Consider the following 27,951-nt stretch of genomic DNA (forward strand, 5'->3'; position numbering starts at 1 on the left):
TTTAAAAATTTATTTTTAAAGTAGTTACGTATAAACAATGCCTGTGTATGTATATTATTTAACTTTATATACTAAGAATGGTTAATAAGCATTTGAAGTATCAAAAATCATATCCCTGGAGTGATTGGTTATATTTGAAGTATTCTAGTAAGGAATCAACATTCAGAGAGACTTGGCACTTCAAATAACTTTATCAAAATTTACACCAGAGGATTTGATAAGTGTAGTAAGGAATGTTAGAAAATGGATTTCATTGGTGGAATGAGTGGTGAAGGTGGGTGGGACGTTTGGGAGATGGTACGGGCTCTAGCACCGTTTGATGAGTAAGATCTAAGGAGGGTCAAAGGATGATGTGGCTTTCTCTGAGCCACAAAAACAGGGCAGAGGACTAATCGTGTGTGTGTGTGTGTGTGTGTGTGTGTGTGTGTGTGTGTGTGTGTCTTCTTCCTAATAAATGTTTGTACATTTGGTAGAGTTTGGTTAACTGCTTGTGCCTTCATTTACTCAATGGTAAGGTGATAGCTGAGAGGGTATATAGCCCCTATCTCTAATCTCTGGAGGCAACCAGTATCTACAAACAAGAAAACAAAAACCTAACAATTGCTACCACCAGGCTATACATCAGTAGGTAGAGTGTCCTAACTCTGAAAGGAAGGTACTTGTGAAAGAGAAAACAATCCTCCTCTCCCAACCCCTCCCTCCCCACTTCCACAAGCCTGTGGTGGGAGGAGAACACTTAGGGTTAAAAATGAAGAAGACATGTTTAAATAAGCAGAATGAGATGATTTTAGTGAGTAAAAAGGGCTGACAGTTATGAAACAATGACTGAGAAAAAGTTATGAAAGCATCCTTAAGGGAACTTACTCCCCAACAACAGGAAAGAGGGGTTTGAAAAAGCTTGGCTGGTTGCAGTTCCTGACAAAGTTAAATTTGTCTGTATTACACCTTGACAAACGGAGGCATCTCGATCAAATTGGTTAAATATGCAAATGCTGGCTCATGCATTTTTCTCTATGACAAACACAGGCATTTAACTCACAGTGGAACAGTGGTTATGTTAGGAATAGGGACACAGTGGTCAGAGGTTGCTTTCAGTTTTCTTGTAATACCTTGATTGACTCTTTTCCCCCCAATGCCAACAGAGTTATCTGGGTGGTTATGGACCATTTTTTTCTACTTCAATACCACACACACACACACACACACACACACACACACACACACACTCACACACACAATACCCCCTAATATTTTTAAATAACTTAAAAACATTTATTAAGAAAAATTCTATTTTTTTCTCACACCAGAACTGGCAGTTCAGTAATGTTGAGAACTTAAGAAAATAAAATCTGTTACTAGATACAGACTCAACTGTTGTAGTAAACAGAATGAACATCTCAGAGTTTTCATAAGAATTTATTATCGAGTTTTAATACAAATGTATCAAACTAGAATTTAGAGATAGAAAAGCACTCTTGATTTTTGTAAAGGGTATTGAAAGAACTATTCAAAGAGGGAAACGACTATCAATTTTTTAAACAAACACTGCTCTATGGGAGTTACTAAAAACAATTATTGCATATTGCATTAACTCCAGTGATGTTATCACCTAAATAAAATGTGTTTGAACCACTGAATTAGAAAACACCATTCCTTTATTTGCCAATGCTATGACCTGCATTACCACTAGGTGGCGATATATAACTAGCATACCAATTATTTTGCAACCAAACACATTTGCATCTGGGAAGTTGATAGCAAGTACCTTTCAAATACTCGAAAATAAAGTATTGTTCAGTGCATCTCATTATAATAATACTTAAGAAAGAAGTATTCCATTTTTTCTGGATTTGAATTCAATTCATTAAAACTCATTAGTTGCATGTATCTAACCCAGTGTTCATAGTGCACTGTTTACAATAGCCAAGACATGGAAGCAACCAAGCAACCTAAGAGCCCAGTGACAGATGAATGGATAAAGAAGATGTGGTATATATATACAATGGAATACTACTCAGCCATAAAAAAGAATGAAATAATGCAATTTGCAGCAACATGGCTGGACCTAGAGATTATTATTATAAATGAAGTAAGTCAGGCAGAGAAGGACAAATATCATATATATATGATATATGGAATTTAAAAAAATGATACAAATGAACTTATTTACAAAACAGAAATAGTCTCACAGACAGAGAAAACAAACTTACGGTTACCAAAGGGGAAAGGGTGGGGGGAGGGATTAATTAGGAGTTTGGGATTAAAATATATACACCCTACTACATATAAAATAGATAATCAACAAGGACCTACTGTGTAGCACAGGGAACTGTACTCAATATCTTATAATAACCTATAATAGAAAAGATTCTTAAAAAGAATATATATATTATATATATATAACTGAATCACTTTATTGTACACCTGAAACACAATATTGTAAATCAACCGTATTTCAATAAAAATTAAAAACAAAGTCAGAAAGAGAAAGACAAAGGAAAAAAACTGTTGGTATGTTCCCTAAAAAAATAAAAAATAAAACTTACTAGTTGGATCTGACAATTACTAAAAGCAGGACTTTAAACTCCATGTTTTACATGCTATATTCTTAAGATAAAATGAAGAAATGACAGCATTTATCAATCAAATGGTTATTTTATATGTTTTCAGAAACTCTCAAACCCACATCATTGCAGCTCCATTTATTTGTTTTGCTATGTTGATATTAATAGCAACTTATCTTTAGAAGAGGCAAGTCACTGAAGGAAGAAAAAAGACATATAAAAACAGGATAATTTTGTTCCACTCCTAGCAATATTTCCCCAGGGTGTTACTGGGAGAGTTTTTGCCTTTTGTCATCAAAAGTTTGTAACTTTTTAAAAAGAAGTCCTCTTCTTACTCATCACATTACAAAAGAGACAGGATATAACATTTTCTGACCAGAAAGCCAAAGTTCTTCATCACTCTAAGTGCTGGCCCCAAAGCACGCTATATGCTGTAGTCACTTAACTGGGCACAAAACAGGCAATGCTCTTTATTTGTGTAGTGACACCAACTATCTCTGTATGAAAGGAAGTGAGAAAACAGCCACAGTATAAATCAAGCAGTAGGAAGAACTAGTGCTGTTTATTATCTTCCCCAACACTTGCTTCAGACAACTGCAGGACAATTTGAACATGAACGCACACATGTGCACACACACTCCTTTTGGGGAGTCACAGACCCCTCCGAGAAAAGTGTAAATGTTCTCTCCATGTTGAATACAATTTGGGGGTTTTCTATATACCTCTGGAAGCCCTAAGATTCTCAAAATTCCAAAGCAAAGAACCCCTACCTTAGGGAAACTGATTTCTTTGGATTTCAGTTTGTCTAAGGATTAGACTTTCATTAATCCCAAAGGTCCTTTTGGTTTCTAAAACTCAAGATTATGATTCTGAAAGACCACTATATTAAGCAAATACAGGAATGGTAAGCTGAAATACTATGGTGGCAGTAGAGCACAACACAGACACCACACGGAGAATATGAGTGTCTGTGATATAAAAGGGCTGTGTGATGTGAGGAAAAAGGTGAGGTAAAAAGTAAAACAAGTAAGTAGGTTTATTAAATAATTGATGACATCAAGTAATTTTGGATTTCCTGAAGTTGAACTGAAAAGACTTAGAAATTTTTCCCTTAAAAGGGAAGAGATGTGAAAGTAATTTACAAATAATTCTTTTTTTCTTTCTGGTCTGCCATGAACTCTAGAAATCTAAAAAATTAAATCTGCATCCACAAACAGGCTATTTCCTATCATATACCCGCATTTTATATTTTTAACCTTAGCAAGTCTATAAATAAAATACTGTTGAAATGTAATAAAACAAAAAAAGATATAAATAACAAAAACACCTTCAATACCAAGGTATCAAAAAAAAAAAGAAATTTTAGTTTACTCTCTTAAGAGTGTTTTATAATAAACCAGTATTAATATATGGTATTATTCCCCAAAGAGTGTTAGAACAACAGGCCTGAAGATGTCCTGAGGAAAAAGGGTTGCCTACATGACAAGCGTGGCAAATTCTGTTCCCTAGAGTCACCTGGGTTCCCCCCAAGTGTAAAAGCTAGTGAAGACTCTCAGCAGTCAGTAAAGGCACATATTTAACTTTGTTTAATTAGTGTTTCCCCACTGTGTCTGAATACACAACTCTTGTTTTCATTTAATACCTATTAACATTCTTCACATACCAAACTATTACTATTTGGCTGTACATATTTTGAGAGAGGCTGACATTATATATAGACTATAAAGGCCACTACAATTTATTTTTATGAAAATTAAGAGTGACTCATTGAATGAGACTTGCTTGTGAACCTCTGAAGCAGAGGGATCCTCAACAAATAAAATCAGAGCTGATAATGCTATTCTAACAGTAATTTACAAGAATGAATAGTGGGAATCAAAAACCATGGTCAGCTCAGAGATGATCACTACTTAAAATGTTGCCAGACCCACTTAAAAAAATGGGCTAAACTTTAACAGACACTTCACCAAAAAAGATATACAAATGGCAAATAAGTATATGAAAAGATGCCCTGAGACATGTCATCAGAGAAATGCAAATTAAGCTAACAATGAGATACGAGTACACATCTATTAAAATGGCCAAAATCTGGAACACTGACAACACCAAATGCTGACAAAGATGTGGAGCAACAGGAACTCTCATTCACTGCTGGTGGGAATGCAAAATAGTACAGCCACTTTTGAAGACAGTTTATAAGTTTCTCTTAAAACTAAACATAGTCTTACCATACAATCCAGCAATCATGCTCCTTGGTATTTACCAGAAAGAGCTGGAAACATATGTCCACACAAAAACCTGCAAATGGATGTTTTTAACAGCTTTGTTTATAATTGCCAAAACTTGGAAGAAACTAAGGTGTCCTTCAGTAGGTGAATGAATACATAAACTGTGGTACATCCAGACAATGGAATATTATTCAGCTCTAAAAAAAAAATGAGCTATCAAGCCATGAAAAGACATGGAGAAATCTAAATGCATATTACTAAGTGAAAGAAGCCAATCTGAAAAGGCTACATACTATACAATTCCAACTCTGTGACATTCTGGAAAAGGCAGAACTATGGAGACAGTCAAAAGACCAATAGCTGCCAGGGGTTAGGAAGAAGAGAGGAGGGATTAATAGGTAGAGCGCAGAAGATTTTTAGGGCAGTGAAACTACTCTATATGATACTATAATGTTGGATACATGTCATTACACATTTATCCAAACCCATGAAATGTACAATGCCAAGAATGAACTACAGACTTTGGGTGATTATGATGGGTCAATGCAGGTTTATCGCTTGCAGCCAAGTGTACTCTGGTGGAGGATGTTGATAACAGGGGAGGCTATGCATGTGTGGGTCAGGGGGTGTACGGGAAATCTCTGTACCTTCCTCTCAGTTTTGCTGTGAATTGAAGAAAACTGCTCTAAAAAGTCAAGTCTATTAAACAACAAAACAAAGAAACCCCTGCTGTCACTGCAACTATCTGTGTGTTGGCATACTTATGGGGAGCCTAACAGCACGGCACGCAGAGTTGCATGGTAGCCAGATTTCTTAGTAGAATTCTGAAAGAGTGTTCAGGAAACTCTACTAAAGCAAAAACTGTAGTTTATTTGTACAAAACTTTCATAATTCTTCATGGTTCACAAACTTCTAGTGGGTTGCCCTGATTTATATTAAAAATGAAAATCTGGATTTGCATGTCATTTGCCTGTAAGCAAAGCAGTTTTGACTCTGTGTTCCCTTCGGAGGCCTGTCCCAGCCCACTGCAGCACGTGCACCATGCTTCTTCAAATTATTGATCCTGGATAGCACCTTGGATTAGTAATCACATGATTAGGCTTTTGATCTCATTTATGCTAAGGGACTGATGTTTGATCTGGAACATGTCAGTGTCATTATATCTTTTTTTTTTTTTAATTTTTTAATTTAATTTATTTATTTTTTGGCTGCATTGGGTCTTCGTTGCTGCACGTGGGCTTTCTCTAGTTGTGGCGAGTTGGGACTACTCTTGGTTGCGGTGCACGGGCTTCTCATTGCGGTGGCTTCTCTTGTTGCGGAGCACAGGCTCTAGGGAGTGCAGGCTTCAGTAGTTGTGGCTTGTGGGCTCTAGAGCGCAGGCTCAGTAGTTGTGGCTTGCGAGCTCTAGAGCGCAGGCTCAGTAGTTGTGGCGCATGGGCTTAGTTGCTCTGCAGCATGTGGGATCTTCCCAGACCAGGGCTCAAACCCGTGTCCCCTGCCTTGGCAGGCGGATTCTTAACCACTGCGCCACCAGGGAAGCCCAGTGTCATTATACCTTGCAATAAAATAAGGATTATAATGGTTGTTCCTTAACTACAACTCAGGAATAATGTGATTGATCAAATGACAGCAGTAAGATTTACTGCTGAGAGAAAAGTAAATTCAATAAAGTGTTCTTTTGCTAACCCACACAGAATTAAGGCATAATGTTTAGATAATAATTCTCGGAAAGAAACATGATTACCGGGTGATGCAGTCTTCTGCCCGCTTCTCATTGTTCATCTTGTGATGCACCACAGCAGCCACTGCCAGGGGACCCCCATCCCCACACAGGAAGGTGATGGAATGCTTGGTCAAACAGTTCAGACTTTGCTTTACATAGCCATGTGCCATCTGTAGGTAGGCAGGGTCCCCAAACACATCGTAGAGGTGTAAGTAAAGCACAGCGATACCTGAAAAGCAAAAAGAAAATCATGTACAGATGAGGAAAGAGCAGTTGACTGTATTCTTTTGGTGTACTGTCTACTCAGCAGTGTTGATTTTTGATAAGCTATAACAAATACGTAAATTATCTGGAAGTTCAGATGACCTTAGTCTAGACTCCGCTTTATTACTAAGCAGCTCTAAGAACAGTAGGCAGACACTTCCTTGTTCTCAGTTTCCTCATCATTACAACTCTAAATTAAAATAGGAACTCTAAGAACTCTAAACCCAAGTTTAATATTAATCCTTGTTGCACTCTGGCTATTGTGCTGATGTATTCTTTTTGATGGTTCAAATGATAGGTAATCAACCTTTGGTAAATAATCACCTATTTATTTTACAAATAATAATTTACTTAATAATAAACAAGAAATGTTTGTTCTTATGAGTTAAAGAAATTCAAAGGGGCTTCCCTGGTGGCGCAGTGGTTGAGAATCTGCCTGCCAATGCAGGGGACACGGGTTCGAGCTCTGGTCTGGGAAGATCCCACATGCCACGGAGCAACTGGGCCCGTGAGCCACAATTACTGAGCCTGCGCGTCTGGAGCCTGTGCTCCGCAACAAGAGAGGCCGCGATGGTGAGAGGCCCGCGCACCGCGATGAAGAGTGGTCCCCACTTGCTGCAACTAGAGAAAGCCCTCGCACAGAAACGAAGACTCAACACAGTCATAAATAAATAAATAAATAAATAAAAGAACGTGAATTTCTAAAAAAAAGCTACTATTTAAAAAAAAAAAAAAAAAGAAATTCAAAGACTAGGGAATGAAAAACTAGATTTTTCTTTATCTAGAAGATCATTTTTTGCATGAGAAGATAGGTAGAGTAACCAAATCCTCTATCCCAGTATTCTTCCAGGCAGGGGATTATAAGAAAACTATTAAGTTATTTGAGATCTAAGAAAATATACTCAGTTTCCCAATTTTTTTTTTTCCACTGTCAGGGACCCAGCCGCTTTAGGAACTATACCAGAAAAGCTGCCAATGCCTTTTGCGTTGGGCTTTACTTGATTTGCTTCTTATCCTACTCTTGAAGCCTGCTATATGTAATTGAGGCCTTGTCTGCATGTCCTCATTCCAAATGCCTGTCACAGTAGATAGAGCCTTTCCTCTGAAGCTGACTAGTCTCAGGGCAGACTCAAAGATGTGGGGCAGGGAGCCTGCCTGCCTGCAGCATTTCCAGAAACTCGTTTCTCCCCTTAAAGTACATTTTCCATCTCATTTACCATTTTTAGAAGACACAGAACCTCTGTTTAAATCTAAATTAACAGAGCCAATCTCTTTATGGATTTCAATGCAGTAAAAATGCAGTTTGCAAAATTACTTTTCACTGTACTGAGGACAATTTTAAATTTAGATAGTTTTCTTATCTTGCATGGGTAATTTCCAAAGCTTTGTGCTATAGACAATTCAATTTCACATGTATATTAAAGCCAAATTTTCATTTTCTGCCAAAGTTAATAACCTTGTCTACTCTTTCAAAGTGACTTGGTGTTAGTAATTCTACAAGCTGCTGATCAGATGTACCAATACTTAAGCTTTGTAGACATAAGTGTACAAAACCTGTACGTGGGTAAGAAAAAAAATTCTCCTTTTCACAAATGATCAATGTCAAGAGCTTCTTCTAGAATTAGGTCCTTAATAGGCTTCATCTCCATCCATACCAGGCATCTGCAGGCAATCCGTTTAAATTGTTACCCTTTCATTTTGCCCTCCTGTTCCCATCACTGCCTGTACTCCCCTAATTAAGTTATGTAGGCACTGAAGCCAGATAATGACATGACTGAGATCTGAGAAAATAAAAAGTGATTAAATACAAGCCCAATGATTGTTTTCCTTTTCAGACCTTTGTCTCTTATTATCAGCAATTCCTCTTGGTCTAAACATTTAACAAACAAAACCCATTAAGGTGTGCAATTTTAAGGTTTGATGCATTTCTCATGAAAAACAGGTAATCATTTCTCAAGTCTCACAATATTTCATTTAGATGAAATTTTTTTTTTTTTTTTCTTTTTGATCAGAGAATTAGCTTTCCATCACCTCAGGTTCTATTTCTCTCTGTCTTTTCATTCTGGGCCTCTGTGTCTGCATATTTTGATTAAGCAATCTTCTGTAGGTTGTAGTTTACAGTGCCTACCTTCTTCCCTGCTACAAGACACTAAAGGATGAAAAGGGTTTCAAGTGAGGAGTGCTGCTGCCAAACAGAAAAATCCTCCTGGACAACCTTATTACAAATCAGTCTAGGTCAGGAAAATAAGACAAAATGCCTAAGTCAAAGACATTTAATGCCTCATCAATATTTTATACCCCAGGTGGCCTAATTTAATAATAGAAAAAGTGGGGGAATTGCCTGTGACCAAATATCTTGAACTTGATTCTTATGATCTAACCTTGGACAATATTCACGCATATAACAACACCTTTGCATAAATACTGAAGGCTGAGCGATAATTGGCAAGGTGGGAAATAAAAACACAACTTCAAGGGCTCTGCAGGGTAAACTCATCCAGTCCTTATGTGTACTCACAACCCTGGCCTCAGTCCATGCTTTTAAAAACTCTTTTCAAAATGTAATTTTTATCAGAATAAATTTGTCCTTCATGGAAGAAGTCAAACAGTACTATAAGGCTTAATACGCATTTGCAGTCTCCTGCCCCAGTCTATTCCTGTCTCCCAGAAGCAACCACTTTCAATCATTTTATCTATTTCCTCTAGTGTCTGACTCCATATTTCTAATAATATGCTATGTACTTTCTCTTGACTTTTCTTTATCAGTTATTTTTGATTCACATTCCAATCTGGAAGATATGGATTTAGCTCTTATAACAGACACTGCTAAGTGGTCCCCCCAAATCTATCTCCCTCTTCTCTAAACAATACTGCCCTGGATTTTAGCTAGGCACATGGCGGCCCAGAACAGTCTCCTTTGCAGATGGGTATGGCCATGTGCATGGGTAAGTTCTGACCAATAAGACGTAGTGGGAATAATGGGGGTAAATTCAGAAGATGTTCTTGAAGGGAGGGGACCTGCCATTTCTTCCTTCCTGGCTGGAATGCAGGTGTGATGGTGTAGCTGGAGCAGCCATTTTAGACCATGAAGTGGCAGCTCTGTGATGAGGATGGTAAAGCATCAAGATCAAAGAAGCTTAGAACCCAAAGGACTGTGAAGCTGCCACACACCGATTGCCTTACACAAGACAGAAATTCTGTTGTGTTAAAGCCACTGTTATTTTAGGCACATTCCCCTTATGCTAGTAAGCCTACTCCTAAAGAATACAGCTCTCTTCAAAGCTGGGGAGGTAGGCTGAAGGTAGACCACATAGGGTCTTGTAAACCAGCTCAGGATTTTGGGTTTTATTTGAAAAGCACCATTTAAGAGCATAATTAAATTTGTGTTTTTAAAAGTTCACCGTAATTGAACTGTAAGGTTTGGAAAAGTGTATACGGAACAGTGGATGCAGGCGGAGCAATTTTAGGAGGACAGTTCAGGAGCACAAGTGAGAGACAAGAGTAGCTGCAGTAGAGATGACGTGAGACTGAACTGGAAAGATACTTGTCTTGGAAGGTAAAAGTCAACGGAACCTGGTGGGGAACGACTGAGAAGGAAAAATCAAGATGACTCCCAGATGCCCAACTTGAACAGCTAGATGGGCAATGGTGCCATCCTCTGAGATGGCAAACACCTCTAGGGGAGGGCCAGGTATGGGAGGAAAGATTACAGTTGTATCTATTCATAAACTCATCTCCAAATATGATTCCAGTCCCTAAAGGACATTTAATATAATGAGAAAGAATGTTTCTTACTGGCTTCTAGGATAACAACCATCAAAACTGGTCATGAGGCTCAATACAGAATGATGAACGGAGTTTAAATTTTTTAGTGTTTTTTTTTCTTTAATCACAGAATATGTTACTTAATCAAGAATATTCTTGGGCTTAAATTTGAGCAGCAGATAAAGTGTCCTTCTATACTGTTTGCTAAGAAAAAGGTAGACTAATCAAGATTTGCTTCCTTCTACCCCTTTCACCTCTTCTTCTAGACCAGAAAAGATTGAAATGAGATTTAAAATTGATTGAATTTAATTGTAAAAATATGCTCCAAATTGTTTCAGACTTTAGAATTATTTTGTTAAAAAAATGGAAGACCACCCTACCTTTTATGAATCTGGATGAAGTTTGACATTTTCATTGATATAAAATTTAAGTTAAATATTCTTCTATTTTTTAGCTGGTCCACTCCATGATAATGAGTGTCACTAAGCCATGAAAACTAATGCTTTCTGGTCTTAATTTTACTATCTTGTCAGATTTGCTCATATATATGACTTAAACATTCTGACATATTTAAAAAAGGAAATAATCCACCTGAAGAGAGATATGCTGAGAAATCAGTAAAGCAAAATCGAATCCATTATTTTCCCATTAATTCTCAAGTCATTAAAGGTGACTTTACAATAAATATTTGGGATAATATCCTAATTCTGTTAAGTAATGAGTACTTTCCTTCAGGAACAAGAGATTATTCCTACTCTGGATGATGTCTTACTTTATTTCCCAGAGGGTATAGGAAAGTTGTTATAGGGATATCATCTCTATTTTACATGCAAAACCAGACAAATTTAAGTAATAACAGTAAAGCACCATTTAGAATTAAGCATGTGAAGTCAGTCATTGTTTTAGAAATGGTATGTTAATTCCGTAGTTATTCACAGCCTTGGAAGCTGGCTTGGTGGAGAAGGAACAGACAAGTGGGCAGAGTATCCGCTCTATCCCAGGGGAAAAAAAACACCATCAGGAAGTAGTTATGGTTGGGGTGTGTACTGAAAGGGGAGCTTCATTTGTGGGAAGCCCGAAACGGAGGAAAGGCAGAGAGTACTCCCAGCACGTGGAATTATCTGAGCGAATCCACGTAGACAAGACTAGAGGGTGACCTGGTTAGTAAGGCTGGACTCCTTGGGGGTTCAAATTATTAAAAACTAGACATAGAAATGTAGATCTGATGTTAACCTACTGTCAGTTTATGTAGAGGAGGAGTATTCAAAAACAGCATTTTTCAAAGATAAATGTGGCTATATGTGTTAGTCCAGGTCCTCTAAGATGGGACTGAATATATAAGACTTTATTAGGGACATATATAACATGAAGAGTACTGCAAGGCACCATACCAGCAATTGCATGCTTTGGCTTGGAAGTGACCTCTTCTGGTCCAGGGGGTCCACCCGGAGCCCCTGGACCAGAAGAGGTGGCCTCATCTAACTACAATGAAGTTGAGAGGTCTAATCCTCCCGGGACCCCAGAAGGAGAGGGACAACCCGATATGGACGAGCACTAGAAGTGCCTAACACGGGGCCTGGCAGGGAGGTGGCAGAAAGAGGGAGCCAAACCTTGGACAGGTCAGGTTTGAGATGTTCATTAGACATCCAAGTGAAGATGTCAAGTAGGCAGCTGGATATATGAGTCTGAGTTCGGGGAAGAGAGGCTGGACAAATGTCCTCCAAAAAATAAAAAAAGAACCTACTTATCTCCTGTGATCTCAGAGGCCGGTAGAAACCCAGATATCTATTACTTTGATCTTATAACTCCTGGAGCCTGTTTGGTTGCTCAGAACTGCAGTGTCCAATGTGACAGACTCTAACCATAAGTATCTATAGAAACTTAAGTTAGTTAAAGGTAAACACATTTAAAATTCAGTTTCTCAGTCACACTAGCCACATTTCAAATGCTTGATAGCCACATGTGGCTAGTGGCTGCTGCATGGACAGCAAAGAAACTATCCATCACAGCAGAATGGTCTAAGGACAGCACTGTTTTGAACACCAGGGACAGATGTCATTCTTTATAAGAAGTTCAGAATGTCTGGCACTGCCTCACAGCTCATCCTATGAATCTCTTGGTTTTGAAATGTTGAAAACTAATTTACTTGAAAGACAAAAACAAATAAAACTTTGCCGTAACAGGAATATGTCCTGGCTTTCAGTATGGAAGCTCTGAACCAGATTTTTTCTGTTCTGTTTCCTTCTGTAGCTACAACTCTGGGAAGGGAGGGTAAACTGTTTAGGGACACTTCTAAATCTGCAGTTTCCTTACTCAGCTCCTTATCTCCAGTAGTGCTATAAATATAGCCAGCTGTTGAGAAGTAATTAATACTAAGCCTTTGGATTTCTGAGGGATCATTAGTCCTATTCATCTTGACCAATCAAGACCTCGATGCATCTCAAATGTCTATGGAGATGATACAAATCTCCACAGATGTATGAAGCTCTCAAAGCACTTCTCTGTAATTCTGCATTTTAGAGATTATTCCTTAACATTATTCACTTATTTTACCACCAGCCTACACTGATGTAAAAACCTTTGCCATGGTACTTCAGATCTGCAAGTTATTTCCTTGTAGGTTAGGTGCTTTTGAAGACTCTCTTCATGTACTCTGGTGGGAAAAATCATGTTCAGATTAACGAGTACTGCTGGAGCCACTAGAGATGTTCAGCTAATGCCCAAGAATAGTTTTGAGTGATACGGAGACAAGAACTTCCTAAAGGCGGGGGCATGGGTTGTTCCAACCTAAGTTTCAAATAAACTGTTCCCTAGTTGAAACTTTAAAGGCTTATCAATTACTTAATTTTTTTTTCCTTTCAGATTAATGGAAATGTAAGAAATGAAAGTTTTCTCTGATTAACCCCATACATCATGATCACCTGCTTTTTAAGCAGGTTGGCACTTTCTAATGTGTTATTCTGTAACTGTCTAAATTTTGTTTGTGTTTTGAGGGTGTGTGTTTCCATTTCTTCAGCTAAACGACAGGGTCTTCAGGGCAGGACTCCCGTTCCTAGTCACTGAAGTCACTCTCCACAAAGCCTGGGTGTAAACACCACACGGACTAGTGCATCTGGTCAGTCTTCAGATGAAAGCCGGGCACACTGCTGCCTTTCCAAATACTCCAGTACTCTTAATACAGGTAATCTGGGGAGGAAACCAATTGTGACTCCACACCCTTAATTTAATAATATTGGCCCAAACAAAGAAGTGGAAATGTAACTTAAAAAAGGCAGATGAGCACTCTGAAAATGCGTCTTCTTTTCTCTGTTATCTATTTCCAGAGCTAAATAGGAAAAGAGGTTAAAATTTAAAAAAAGGAGATATATACTTTCCTCCTTCCTTCCCTCAGTGCCCTGCAGTGTACTGCTTTGTAACTGTCAAATTAGGAAGTGCTCCTAGTCTTTTATTCAGACTACCATAATAGGTGATAACTCCTTCAGCATAGTAGTCATTAAGAAGCACGGGTTCAGGAATCACTGCCTGGGATTGAAGCCTAGCTCTGCCACTTCCCTGCTGTGTGATCTTACCCCACTTACTAAACCTTTCTGTGCCTGAGCATCTTTATCTATAAAATGAAAATAACAGTAGCTACTCCCAGTTACTGTACATCATTCTGATCAGTACAATAGTCCCTAGCACATAGTAACTACTCAATAAATGTCCAAACCCCATTAGACGGTGAATCTCCATGAGTGTTGAATGAGTCACTTCGTCTCATCACTGATGCCTGATCTAAAGGGACAGAAAGTACAGAGGGAACCATATTCTTCCTCTTCCCATTTCCTGCCTCTCTCCTCCCTCACTGGCTCCTCAGATTGGGAAGGATTAGCAAAGTGTTCCCTATACATGTGCCATCTTGAGCTTTCTGGGAGTCTTCCCGCATCAGGCGCTCTCTCTTCTCAATCCTGTTTCTCATGTCATAACCCATTCTTTGGCTGTCCAGATGTTCTTTGAGTCTAGGGAGGTAAATTCAAATTGGGTGCAATAAGAAGGAAGCCCACTTTATGTCCAGGTCTAAACAGTATGCTCTGTATTCTGCTTTACCAGGTGTAAAGTGAACATTCTGAGCCCTGTCTCATTTCTGAGTTCATGCTCAATTGCATCAGAGGTTGAAGGGAAAGAGATGTGACTGACTCTTTTACATCCTAAAAGACATGAAATGAGTTGGATTCCCACCCTTTCCCCATTCCACCTAGTTATGTTTGTTATTATTTTTAGTTTGCTTAGATGGTAGCTAGAGTAGTAACAGCAGGCCACTCTCCATTCATTCATTCAGTTGTTCATTCAACAGATATTTATTAAGCACCAACTATGGACCTGGCATTGTATTAACTGCTGAAGTTAATGGAATGAAAATGACAAGACATGGACTCAGTCTCCTGGTGCTGTCCGTAGAAGTCAAATGCTTAGATACGTCTTCCTTCTTTACCTCCTCCTACTTCTTCTGATCTATCTTCAAACATTCTCATCCTGCTCTGTGCTTCACCCAAGCACACTGGTGATATCAAAACCCTCCAGCTGTTTCAAGCTTGTGTCTCAGCCATTTAAGATTACTGACAGCACAGTGATATCAGCACCATATAAAGTGCAGGCACAAAGAAAGCAGGCGACATTCTTGGTGCATTCATCTGTCTAGCAGTCACTGTGAAGAGCTCTAATAGACCCGGTGTAGATCCATGCCACTGATGCCTTCTGTTTGTCCTAGCAGTTTAGTGCTTCTCATGAAGGTGAAGGACACTTGGTCAGGGCTCAAATTAGACAATGAAATGCTGGCTCTGATGAAGAGCTACTTATAAGAATATCAAATTGCAAAGAAAAGACACCTGGCCAGTGCAGTTCCTTTCAAACAAGTCTGGTATCTGCAGAAACTAAGACCCACATGCTACAGCTGTAGCTCAGAGGCTATACATTTGGCAGATCAGAGGAACAGCATCTTGAAACACTTTAATAACTTGCACTTAGCGCGTGAGTTAATATTACTCTAGGGATTATGCTGCATATCCTCTCATTTAAAATGTTATCTAATACTTGAATAGAGGAAATATATGCCAATCTTAGCCTCATTAACTTTGTGAGTTGGTTATAGAAGATTGGGTCATGTCTTCTAGAACTAAAGCCCCTAGAGTCTTGTGTGTATTTTTAAAGTGTGAGCTGATCATCATTTCCCTTGGGAATTATCATAGTTAAGAGTGGGAAAAAATGAAATTAAATGAGGGCTAGCACTTTCCCTCATTCTCTCTTAAAGATACTAGTGAGATCAGCCATCCCCTTGGGTTTACTTAAGTTTCCTACTTTGTTATCTGCGAGGGAAGCAATGTCTCCTACTAAATGCTTACTTCAAACACGAGAATACTTCATCTGCTCATTTAATCCTTTATAACAGCAATTCCTCACCAGTGTTTCATGTTTTCCATTTTATAAAGCACTTTAAAATCTTCTCCACCCTAGAACAGATATACTTCAAACAAAACCCAGGTGGCGGGGGGCATCATGCTCTCTGGTGAGTCCCCAGAGATCCCTGGACACCACCTACCATCACTTAATAGCTGGCCTTTAGATTTGATCTTAAGGGGCTTCCATGCCTGCTATTTTTCTACACTGTCTGCTATATGCACAGGCATAAAGAACCAAATGGCTTCCCTTAGCCCCCAAACTGGGATCACGCAGCAAAGAATTCTTGAAAATCTACCAGGATAGGATTAAGGCTAAAAAAGAACAACTCAGTGCTTACTGCTGGTGTGTGTCATACATCAATATCATGATGCACTGCACTTCAGTGTATTAAATTTTATAAAGGAGGATTTCAGTGAAAAGAACTGAGACTGTTCATTTCAAATATCGCTTATTAACAGTTGCGAGAGCTACTGATTGCTTTCAGACTAGGGGTAATATTTTACTCAAGAAGATCCTCAACATGCCTTTTCAAATACAAGCAATTATGAGGAAAAGCTTCTGTTTTGGCCGAGTTAATTTTCTATCCTGAAACCACACTGAATATATTAATTCAGGATTAGGAAGGGGAAAAACACATTCTATGGAACAATGCTGGAGATTACACTTTTCTAGTTGCCAATGCCCATAAATCTTTCTAGGGTTTCCTCTATGTCCAGTCCCAAACAACTTTTTCCTGTAGACATTTTAATAGTAATTACTGTTGCCTGTCTAACAAGCCATGTTTCCCTCTAGCTTTCTAAATTCCTGTCATGTTTGAGCAGGGCTTATTCTGATTTTTTTTCCTTAAACACTTAAAATTGACTAGTCATTAGCCATTTCTAAAAAGTTCGTACAGCATGAGTATCATCATGTAGGTATCACTCAAATTATTCCATCTTACAGCTTATGTGTAGATCTTCTTCACTTATAAAATGCACGGAGTAAACCAGAACGTAGGAGTGGAGAGTAAACAACACACACACACACACACACACACTCACACTCTCATGGGGTAAAGAGCACGGCTCTAAAGCCAGGCTTGCTGAAACGAATCTTATCTTTGGCACTTACTAGCTGTGTAACCATGAACAAGGTGCTCAGCTTCACTTTGCTTCAGTTATCTCATCTGTGAAATCAGGATGTGAATGGTATCCACACCACAGAGTTGTTTTGAGATTTAGATGTGTTATTTAATGCAAAGCACTTACATCAGTGCCTGGCGTTAACATTAGTTACTGGCATACATGCACATACTCTCTGGCTCCCGTCATTCAAATGTCAATCCTATTAACATTTTATTAACAAGAATCATGTTTTAATCTTTACTCCTGTCTTTCCACAGTCAAATGATCACAAAACTGCATACTGATGATCCTCATTCCTTTAGGAGCCAAAATTCAATGTATTTTATTATTAAAGTATTGAATTCTTGTTTTTTGAACATTAATGTATAGTAATAATTTGTTAACTCTCAATTACTAACTGAAAAATTGATTATTCATGACACTTCATTCCTGAATAAGTAACAGAGAGGATTTACAATAATAACTGCTTCATTTGCCAATATGAGACAGCTGTGGGGTTTTAAAAATTCTTCCCTCCTTTCATTCCTAAGGGTCAAGGCATTTTACCTCTCTGCTGTGAACAAAAAAAAGGTAAAAGCCAAGAATACGGCTTATAAAACTGCACTATGACAACCCACATGTATAAATAAATATGCAGGCTTTGGAGAAGATGATGTCTGAATCCTATTAAAAGCTTATGTTAACCACTCTCATCACTGTATTATATTCTCTGCTTCATTTAAAAATAAAAGCCAAGATAATTTCAGCTGTAAAATAGTTTGTGAAATGAATGTTAACTTTCTAAAGCAATGATTTGCTCCTTTTAAATTTCAGCTTAAACTTGCATGTATCACCCTTACCAATGAAGCATTATAGTGTTTTCTAAAGCACATACGACACACAGAGGTGCTCTAGCAGAAATTCCAATAAGTACCCTGTCACTAATTGTCTCAATTTTTGCTGGAAAAAAACAAAAAACAGAGAATGGAAAAAAATGACATGAGTCCAGTTTTTCAGTTTGAAGTACATATTTAACATTAAAAACATATGGATGCTTCCTCTCTTCACTAAAACTCTTTCAAGATCAAGTGAGTAACTGAGACAAATCTAGGCATAGCATGAACGAGGTATGATGAAGTTGGGCAGCCTAGCTCTGTAGTTTTCTTTAGAGTCATGAACCAGAAACACAGATGCATTATTATGGGGTGTACTATGGATTGATAAATGTTTCAAACAAATTAAGGACTTTGAACTACAATCCTGCAGCCTGTGGAACACATTCACAAAAACAAAGACAAGATGACAAGACAGAGGGCTATGTACCAGATGAAGGAACAAGATAAAACCCCAGAAAAACAACTAAATGAAGTGGAGATAGGCAACCTTCCAGAAAAAGAATTCAGAATAAAGATAGTGAAGATGACCCAGGACCTTGGAAAAAGAATGGAGGCAAAGATTGAGAAGATACAAGAAATGTTTAATAAAGACCTAGAAGAATTAAAGAACAAACAAACAGAGATGAACAATACAATAACTGAAATGAAAAATACACTAGAAGGAATCAATAGCAGAATAACTGAGGCAGAAGAACGGAAAAGTGACCTGGAAGACAAAATAGTGGAATTCACTGCTGCGGAACAGAATAAAGAAAAAAGAATAAAAAGAAATGAAGACAACCTAAGAGACCCCTGGGACAACATTAAACGCAACAACATTCGCATTATAGGGGTCCCAGAAGGAGAAGAGAGAGAGAAAGGACCAGAGAAAATATTTGAAGAGATTATAGTCGAAAACTTCCCTAACATGGGAAAGGAAATAGCCTCCCAAGTCCAGGAAGCGCAGAGAGTCCCATACAGGATAAACCCAAGGAGAAACACGCCAAGACACATAGTAATCAAATTGGCAAAAATTAAAGACAAAGAAAAATTATTGAAAGCAGCAAGGGAAAAGTGACAAATAACATACAAGGGAACTCCCATAAGGTTAACAGCTGATTTCTCAGCAGAAACTCTACAAGCCAGAAGGGAGTGGCACGATATACTTAAAGTGATGAAAGGGAAGAAGCTACAACCAACATTACTCTACCCAGCAAGGATCTCATTCAGACTCGATGGAGAAATCAAAAGCTTTACAGACAAGCAAAAGCTAAGACAATTCAGCACCACCAAACCAGCTCTACAACAAATGCTAAAGGAACTTCTGTAAGTGGGAAACACAAGAGAGGAAAAGGACCTACAAAAACAAACCCCAAACAATTAAGAAAATGGTAATAGGAACATACATATCAATAATTACTTTAAACACGAATGGATTAAATGCTCCAACCAAAAGACACAGGCTTACTGAATGGATACATAAACAAGACCCATATATATGCTGTCTATAAGAGACCCACTTCAGACCTAGGGACACATACAGACTGAAAGTGAGGGGATGGAAAAAGATATTCCATGCAAATGGAAATCAAAAGAAAGCTGGAGAAACAATACTCATATCAGATAAAATAGACTTTAAAATAAAGAGTATTACAAGGGACAAAGAAGGACACTACATAATGATCAAGGGATCAATCCAAGAAGAAGATATAACAATTGTAAATATTTATGCACCCAACATAGGAGCACGTAAATATATAAGGCAACTGCTAACAACTGTAAAAGAGGAAATCGACAGTAACACAATAATAGTGGGGGACTTTAACACCTCACTTACACCAATGGACAGATCATCCAAAATGAAAATAAATAAGGAAACAGAAGCTTTAAATGACACAATAGACCAGATAGATTTAATTGATATTTGTAGGACATTCCATCCAAAAACAGCAGATTACACTTTCTTCTCAGGTGTGCTCGGAACATTCTCCAGGATAGATCACATCTTGGGTCACAAATCAAGCCTCAGTAAATTTAAGAAAATTGAAATCATATCAAGCATCTTTTCTGACCACAACGCTATGAGATTAGAAATGAATTACAGGGAAAAAAATGTAAAAAACACAAACACATGGAGGCTAAACGATACGTTACTAAACAACCAAGAGATCACTGAAGAAATCAAAGAGAAAATCAAAATATACCTAGAGACAAATGACAATGAAAACACGACGATCCAAAACCTAAGGGATGCAGCAAAAGCAGTTCTAAGAGGGAAGTTTATAGCTATAAAAGCCTACCTCAAGAAACAAGAAAAATCTCAAGTAAACAATCTAACCTTTCACCTCAAGGAACTAGAAAAATAAGAACAAACAAAACCCTAAGTTAGCAGAAGGAAAGAAATCATAACGATCAGAGCAGAAATAAATGCAATAGAAACAAAGAAAACAATAGCAAAGATCAATAAAACTAAAAGATGGTTCTTTGAGAAGATAAACAAAATTGATAAACCATCAGCCAGACTCATCAAGAAAAAGAGGGAGAGGACTCAAATCAATAAAATTAGAAATAAAAAAGGAGAAGTTACAACAGACACTGCAGAAATACAAAACATCCTAAGAGACTACTACAAGCAACTTTATGCCAATAAAATGGACAACCTGGAAGAAATGGACAAATTCTTAGAAAGGTATAACCTTCCAAGACTGAACCAGGAAGAAACAGAAAATATGAACAGACCAATCACAAGTAATGAAATTGAAACTGTGATTAAAAATCTTCCAACAAACAAAAGTCCAGGACCAGATGGCTTCACAGGTGAATTCTATCAAACATTTAGAGAAGAGCTAACACCCATCCTTCTCAAACTCTTCCAAAAAATTGCAGAGGAGGGAACACTCCCAAACTCATTCTATGAGGCCACCATCACCCTGATACCAAAACCAGACAAAGACACTACAAAAAAAGAAAATTACAGACCAATATCACTGATGAATATAGATGCAAAAATCCTCAACAAAATACTAGCAAACAGAATCCAACAACACATTAAAAGGATCATACACCATGATCAAGTGGGTTTTATCCCAGAGATGCAAGGATTCTTCAATATACGCAAATCAATCAATGTGATACACCATATTAAGAAACTGAAGAATAAAAACCATATGATCATCTCAATAGATGCAGAAAAAGCTTTTGACAAAATTCAACACCCATTTATGATAAAAACTCTCCAGAAAGTGGGCATAGAGGGAACCTACCTCAACATAATAAAGGCCATATACGACAAACCCACAGCAAACATCATTCTCAATGGTGAAAAACTGAAAGCATTTCCTCTAAGATCAGGCACGAGACAAGGATGTCCACTCTCACCACTATTATTCAACATAGTTTTGGAAGTCCTAGCCATGGCAATCAGAGAAGAAAAAGAAATAAAAGGAATACAAATTGGAAAAGAAGAAGTAAAACTGTCACTGTTTGCAGATCACATGATACTATACATAGAGAATCCTAAAAGTGCCACCAGAAAACTACTAGAGTTAATCAATGAATTTGGTAAAGTTGCAGGATACAAAATTAATGCACAGAAATCTCTTGCATTCCTATACACTAATGATGAAAAATCTGAAAGAGAAATTAAGGAAACACTCCCATTTACCACTGCAACAAAAAGAATAAAATACCTAGGAATAAATCTACCTAGGGAGACAAAAGACCTGTATGCAGAAAACTATAAGACACTGATGAAAGAAAGTAAAGATGAAACAAAGAGATGGAGAGATATACCATGTTCTTGGATTGGAAGAATCAACATTGTGAAAATGACTATACTACCCAAAGCAATCTACAGATTCAATGCAATCCCTATCAAATTACCAACGGCATTTTTTATGGAACTAGGACAAATCATCTTAAAATTTGTATGAAGACACAAAAGACCCGAATAGCCAAAGCGGTCTTGAGGAAAAAAAACGGACCTGGAGGAATCAGACTCCCTGACTTCAGACTATACTACAAAGCTGCGGTAATCAAGACAATATGGTACTGGCACAAAAACAGAAACATAGATCAATGGAACAAGATAGAAAGCCCAGAGATAAACCCACGCACCTATGGTCACCTAATCTATGACAAAGGAGGCAAGGATATAAAATGGAGAAAAGACAGTCTCTTCAATAAGTGGTGCTGGGAAAACTGGACAGCTACATGTAAAAGAATGAAACTAGAACACCATACACAAAAATAAACTCAAAATGGATTTGAGACCTAAATGTAAGACCGAACACTATAAAACTCTTAGAGGAAAACATAGGAAGAACACTCTTTGACATAAATCACAGCAAGGTCTTTTTTGATCCACCTCCTAGAGTAATGGAAATAAAAACAAAAATAAACAGGACCCAATGAAACTTCAAAGCTTTTGCACAGCAAAGGAAACTATAAACAAGACGAAAAGACAACACTCAGAATGGGAGAAAATATTTGCAAATGAATCAACAGACAAAGGATTAATCTCCAAATTATATAAACAGCTCATGCAGCTCAATATTAAAGAAACAAACAACCCAATCCAAAAATGGGCAGAAGACCTAAATAGACATTTCTCCAAAGACATACAGATGGCCAAGAAGCACAAGAAAAGCTGCTCAACGTCACTAATTATTAGAGAAATGCAAATCAAAACTACAATGAGGTATCACCTCACACCAGTTAGAATGGGCATCATCAGAAAATCTACAAACAACAAATGCTGGAGATGGTGTGGAGAAAAGGGAACACTCTTGCACTGTTGGTGGGAATGTAAATTGATACAGCCACTATGGAGAACAGTATGGAGGTTCCTTAAAGAACTAAAAATAGAACTAGCATATGACCCAGCAATCCCACTACTGGGCATATACCCAGAGAAAACCATAATTCAAAAAGACACATGCACCCCAATGTTCATTGCAGCTCTGTTTACAATAGCCAGGTCATGGAAGCAACCTAAATGCCCATTGACAGATGAATGGACAAAGAAGATGTGGTACATATATACAATGGAATATTACTCAGCCATAAAAAGGAACGAAACTGAGTCATTTGTTGAGACGTGGATGGACCTAGAGACTGTCATACAGAGTGAAGTAAGTCAGAAAGGGAAAAACAAATATTCTATATTAATCCATGTATGTGGAACCTAGTAAAATGGTACAGATGAACCAGTTTGCAGTTGCAGAAGTTGAGACACAGATGTAGAGAACAAAGATATGGACACCAAGGGGGGAAAACCACGGTGGAGTGGGGATGGTGGTGTGCTGAATTGGGCAATTGGGATTGACATGTATACACTGATGTGTATAAAATTGATGACTAATAAGAACCTGCAGTATAAAAAAACAAACAAACAAACAAAACTAATACTAAACTTCCTTTGGGTTATTTGTATGGAAATATGTTAATATACATGTTTCAGATATTATATGAAATTTCTAAAAATCTTGTATGTTCTGGTATAATGTTATAAGTCATAATTCTAGTTATTACTTTAAAATGTACATCTCAGAAATAACTAAAAAAAAAAGAAACAAAAAACAAATTAAGGACTTTATATCCCTGCAAGAAGCAAACAAGACTTGAGAGGAAGCAGAAGGGGAGGCAGAGAGCTGTTTAATCAAGCTGAGAAAACAATAATGTTTCCCAGTATCAAATTTAGAACCTGTTGTAGCCCCTTTGTAAATTGAAATTACACTTGGCTCTACAAAAATTATTTATGATTTGGCATTTCTATAACACTTCCTTTCTGTGGCAGGCTTTATGAAAAGACTATTACTTACTGCAATAAGCAAATGAACTTAAAAATGAATAAGAAATTTTCAATCAAAATCAAATATCAATTTCCCTAGAAATACAGAGCAGGCAAAATATTGCTTAGCAAATTTCAAATATTTATAGACTTTGGTAAATTTATCCTTATAAAAATTTCCCCGAAGTGGGCAGAAGCTAGAGATCCTTTGGCAGATGAAAAAATTGTGTCTTGCTGTCTAAATACTCTGTGCAAGCATAGGAACAAAAAAGGATCATTTTTTTTGTTATACAGAACTTATAGCAGAGATTGCTAGGTCTTACCCCCAAATCCATGCTCCTCTTTCCTTTAGTAACAGAACCTCAGGTAACAGACTACATTCACCATCCTTTCTTGCTAAGGGGTATGAATATGTGACTATGCTCCAGCCAATGCAAAGAAAGTAGAACTGAAATGCTGAGTGCGACTTCCAGGAAGTCTTTTTAAAGGCAAGAAATGCATTCGTCTTTGCCTCTTTTTACTCCCTGCAGCCTTGAAAAGCCCATGTAATGGCTGGATATTCAGTCACTATTTGGCCGAGGGTTAGAAGCCAGTGGCTGAGGGATGATGTAGCAGAAAGAAAGGAGCCTGGGTTCCTTTTGACATCCTGAGGCCATCATAGCAGCCCTGGACCCCCTCCCTCTGGCTTTCTTTTATATTAGAGGAAAAAAAAACAAAACAAAAACTTCTATCTTATTTAAGTCACTGTAATTTTGATTATTTTGGGTATATGCAACTGAACCCAATCCTATTCCAAAACCAAGCCTATCTGAATCAGCACAAACATCAGACCATACTTCCACTGGGGAATGAAACTTAACAAAATAAGATGGTAATTTAAGGTTCTAGTTGTAACAGTCATGTAGTTTCTCAAATAAACTATGTGTTGTATGCAAAAGCTTTCATTGCATACTGACAACAAATGCTTAATAAACATGAATGCTAAAGAAGAAAATAAAGTTTTAAAGGATTTCTACAATTAGTATTTCCCAAAGTAATATTATTTTGGACAAGTTAATAACAAGAGCAAATAATAAGTTAATATTTATAGAAATATGACCCTAAATTTGGGGAACAAAGTTAAAAATATATAATCCCCTTTTCCTCAAAAGTATTACTTTTTGAAAGATAATGAAGGGACTTCCCTGGTGGCGCAGAGGTTAAGGATCTGCCTGCCAATGCAGGGGACACGGGTTCGAGCCCTAGTCTGGGAAGATCCCACATGCCGCGGAGCAACTAAGCCCGTGTGCCACAACTGCTGAGCCCACGTGCCACAACTACTGAAGCCTGTGGGCCTAAAGCCCGTGCTCCGCAACAAGAGAAGCCACCGCAGTGAGAAGCCTACACACTGCAATGAAGAGTAGCCCCTGCTCGCCGCAACCAGAGAAAGCCCAGGCGCGGCAACGAAGACCCAACGCAGGCAAAAATAAATAAATAAATAAATAAATAAATTTTTTTAAAAAAAGAAAGATAATGAGGCACAAAAAGTAATATACAAAGCCACACATAATTATGTAAACACTGCTGTGAGACATAACACCAAGTATTTTTATTGTGTTAAGATGTTTGTGAATGTATTTTTGGTAATAAAATAGCAGTTATGAATAGATGATACTTGATAAGACATAATATAATGGGAGGAAAAGGTATTATGATTTTCTGCGGTTGAATCAGCTTTAGTTTCTCATGCAACTCAGAGTTTTATGCTATTCAGATGGAACACTGCACAGGAAAGCATTTTACTTATCAAAACACTGGAGGAGACTCCATTTTACGTGGGAACAATGGCTTTTTAACAGTGCTTGATGGGGAGACATTAGGAACCTTGCCTTGAAAGCCATTAGCAAATTTATCTAGAAAATTTTATGCTACATCATAAAGTAACCAGCAACTGAAGACATCCTAAACTGCTTAGTATGCCAATTGCCCCTAAGAGCTGCTTTCAGGAGACAGCAATAAGTATCATAGATACTGAAGCATAAAAAGTTGAAGGACATGGGCAATTCAAAGAAAATGATGCCAAAAACTCCATAGTGCCAAAAAAATTTAAACAAACTTGCATTTTACTTTGGAGTAACATTTTTTTTTTTCTATTTCCAAGTAAATTTTAACTTTGTTTCTCAACTAGCCCTGCCAATAGAGGAGCTTTTCCTTACACTGCCAAACTATCAATTCAAACTTGAAATCATTCACCACTTCTTCTTCTCCTAAAGCAAGCAAGTACCTTATAATATATAATAAATAATATAAGCTCACCTGAAGCGGGTGAGTTAGAGATTTAAGTCATTCTTTTAACAATCAGTTATGGAATTAAATCTAGCCATCTGTCTCAGTTGTCCTGTTTTAGTCAAATCCTCATAATTTAAAATAAAGAACAGTAATGCTCATTAATGAGATTCATCTACCAATTACTGCTCAATTGGGACACAGCAGCTAGTCAATAAATGACAGCTGTTGCTATAATGTCTCTTGAAGCAAAATACTTTCATTTTATTCTCACCTTAACATTTCTTGTGTTAAGCTTCTAAGATCTACAAAAATCATAAAACTAAACTATAAAAGGGAGGGTCCAGGGCTTCCCTGGTGGCGCAGTGGTTGAGAGTCTGCCTGCCAATGCAGGGGACACGGGTTCGAGCCCTGGTCTGGGAAGATCCCACATGCCACGGAGCAACTGGGCCCGTGAGCCACAATTACTGAGCCTGCGCGTCTGGAGCCTGTGCTCCGCAACAAGAGAGGCCGCGATGGTGAGAGGCCCGCGCACCGCGATGAAGAGTGGTCCCCACTTGCTGCAACTAGAGAAAGCCCTCGCACAGAAACGAAGACTCAACACAGTCATAAATAAATAAATAAAAGAACGTGAATTTCAAAAAAAAAAAAAAAAAAAAGGAGGGTCCAACACTATTTAGTCTATTCCTTTTATTTTTTATTTTATAAAATACTGACCTTAAACGTCCCTGAGAGATTATAATTTTACTGATTGTATCTGCCTTCCCCATCCTCGTAAGAAAGAAATCAGTTGCCATAACTGAGAGGATTGCTAGGAGACTGCTATTAGTAAATTCCTCTCAGAAAAGCTCTCAAAGTATGCTCTAAGGATGACCATCTACATCAAGACCACTGAGGCTTGCAAACTGCAGATTCCTGGCCTGTTCAAGGCTACCGAAGCAGAATCTTGCTGTGAGGCCCAGGAACATGCATGTTTATGATAAGCATCACTGCCTTAAAATCAAATCCAAACTCCTTAAGCTGAAAACCTATTCCTCCTTGTCTGCTTTTCAGAGTAACTGGGAAACACTAAGTCTCTAAATTGTGCTTTCTTCAAGATTAGAAAGCTGTCTATCTCTCTGTATTAGTAAGCTAGCTGCAGTTATTCAACTTTCCTTTGGTTTCTCTCGCTCTCACTTTTTTGATATTTATGTACTATTTCCTCCCAAACTTTCTCAACCTCTCAATGACCAGTAAAACAGTGAATGTACACCAACCAGCAACAACTATACTGGAGGATTAGTTCACGGAATCTATACTCTACCCTGAGTTCCTGTATGGATCCCTGTTATGTGGTAACGTTAAAAAAAAAAGACAATTCCGGACATGTTTTATTTTCCGTGGGCAAATTCCTCTGTTTCATGCACTGCATTTTGGGAATCTTCCCAACTCTTCTCACTGAAATTCCATCTCTGAATTAACTATGTAATGCTGAACATCAATTTTTCTCCCAAGTATGGCAGCCATCCAAATTTGTGTCAGGCGTGAATTACAGGAATATGCTTACCCTGCCCTAAATTCTGAGCACTGTTAAAGATCCAGAAGATACCCAGGTTAGGCTGAGAGCACAGCATTCTCCCCAGAAGCAATTACTCCTCTGCAGATGCAGGAAGCATTTAAGGGTGCAGCATTCAGCCAGACAGCTCTCCTCTACCACGCTTATGCCAGTTCACAGTCAGCACTTCGTACCTGCCCAGCCAGTGTAAACAGTGCTATCCCGAGGGTCTGCTGACTTTAGGCCTCTCTCCATTCGCTGAAGAAGCTCTCGAATCTTATTGTTCAGGCGTTGTGAGAACTCAGTAGTCAGCTGTAGGTATTAAAGGGAAAACAAATATCAAAAAATATGGGGCACTGGGTGTCCTGGACTATATAGGCTATTAAAAATAGGAGGGTACTTC

General features: G+C 37.9%; 2 protein-coding genes across 3 annotated transcripts in view; one reads left to right on the top strand and one right to left on the bottom strand.

The window, feature by feature from the left end:
- The window catches only part of CPS1 (carbamoyl-phosphate synthase 1), a 395,122-nt gene that overhangs the window by 132,615 nt on the left and 234,556 nt on the right, over positions 1–27,951 (top strand). The gene's annotated exons all lie outside the window — the stretch shown is intronic.
- The window catches only part of LANCL1 (LanC like glutathione S-transferase 1), a 44,070-nt gene that overhangs the window by 12,344 nt on the left and 3,775 nt on the right, over positions 1–27,951 (bottom strand). For both annotated transcript variants that reach the window (XM_059928618.1, XM_059928617.1), the window contains 2 exons: positions 27,743–27,860; positions 6,537–6,744 (listed from right to left, as the gene is read on the bottom strand). In XM_059928618.1, coding sequence (XP_059784601.1) covers positions 6,537–6,744; positions 27,743–27,860 — 326 coding nt within the window. The remainder of the gene's footprint in view (positions 1–6,536; positions 6,745–27,742; positions 27,861–27,951) is intronic.

The sequence above is a fragment of the Balaenoptera ricei genome, chromosome 7 (assembly GCF_028023285.1).
Source record: "Balaenoptera ricei isolate mBalRic1 chromosome 7, mBalRic1.hap2, whole genome shotgun sequence".
Taxonomy (NCBI): Eukaryota; Metazoa; Chordata; class Mammalia; order Artiodactyla; family Balaenopteridae; genus Balaenoptera; species Balaenoptera ricei.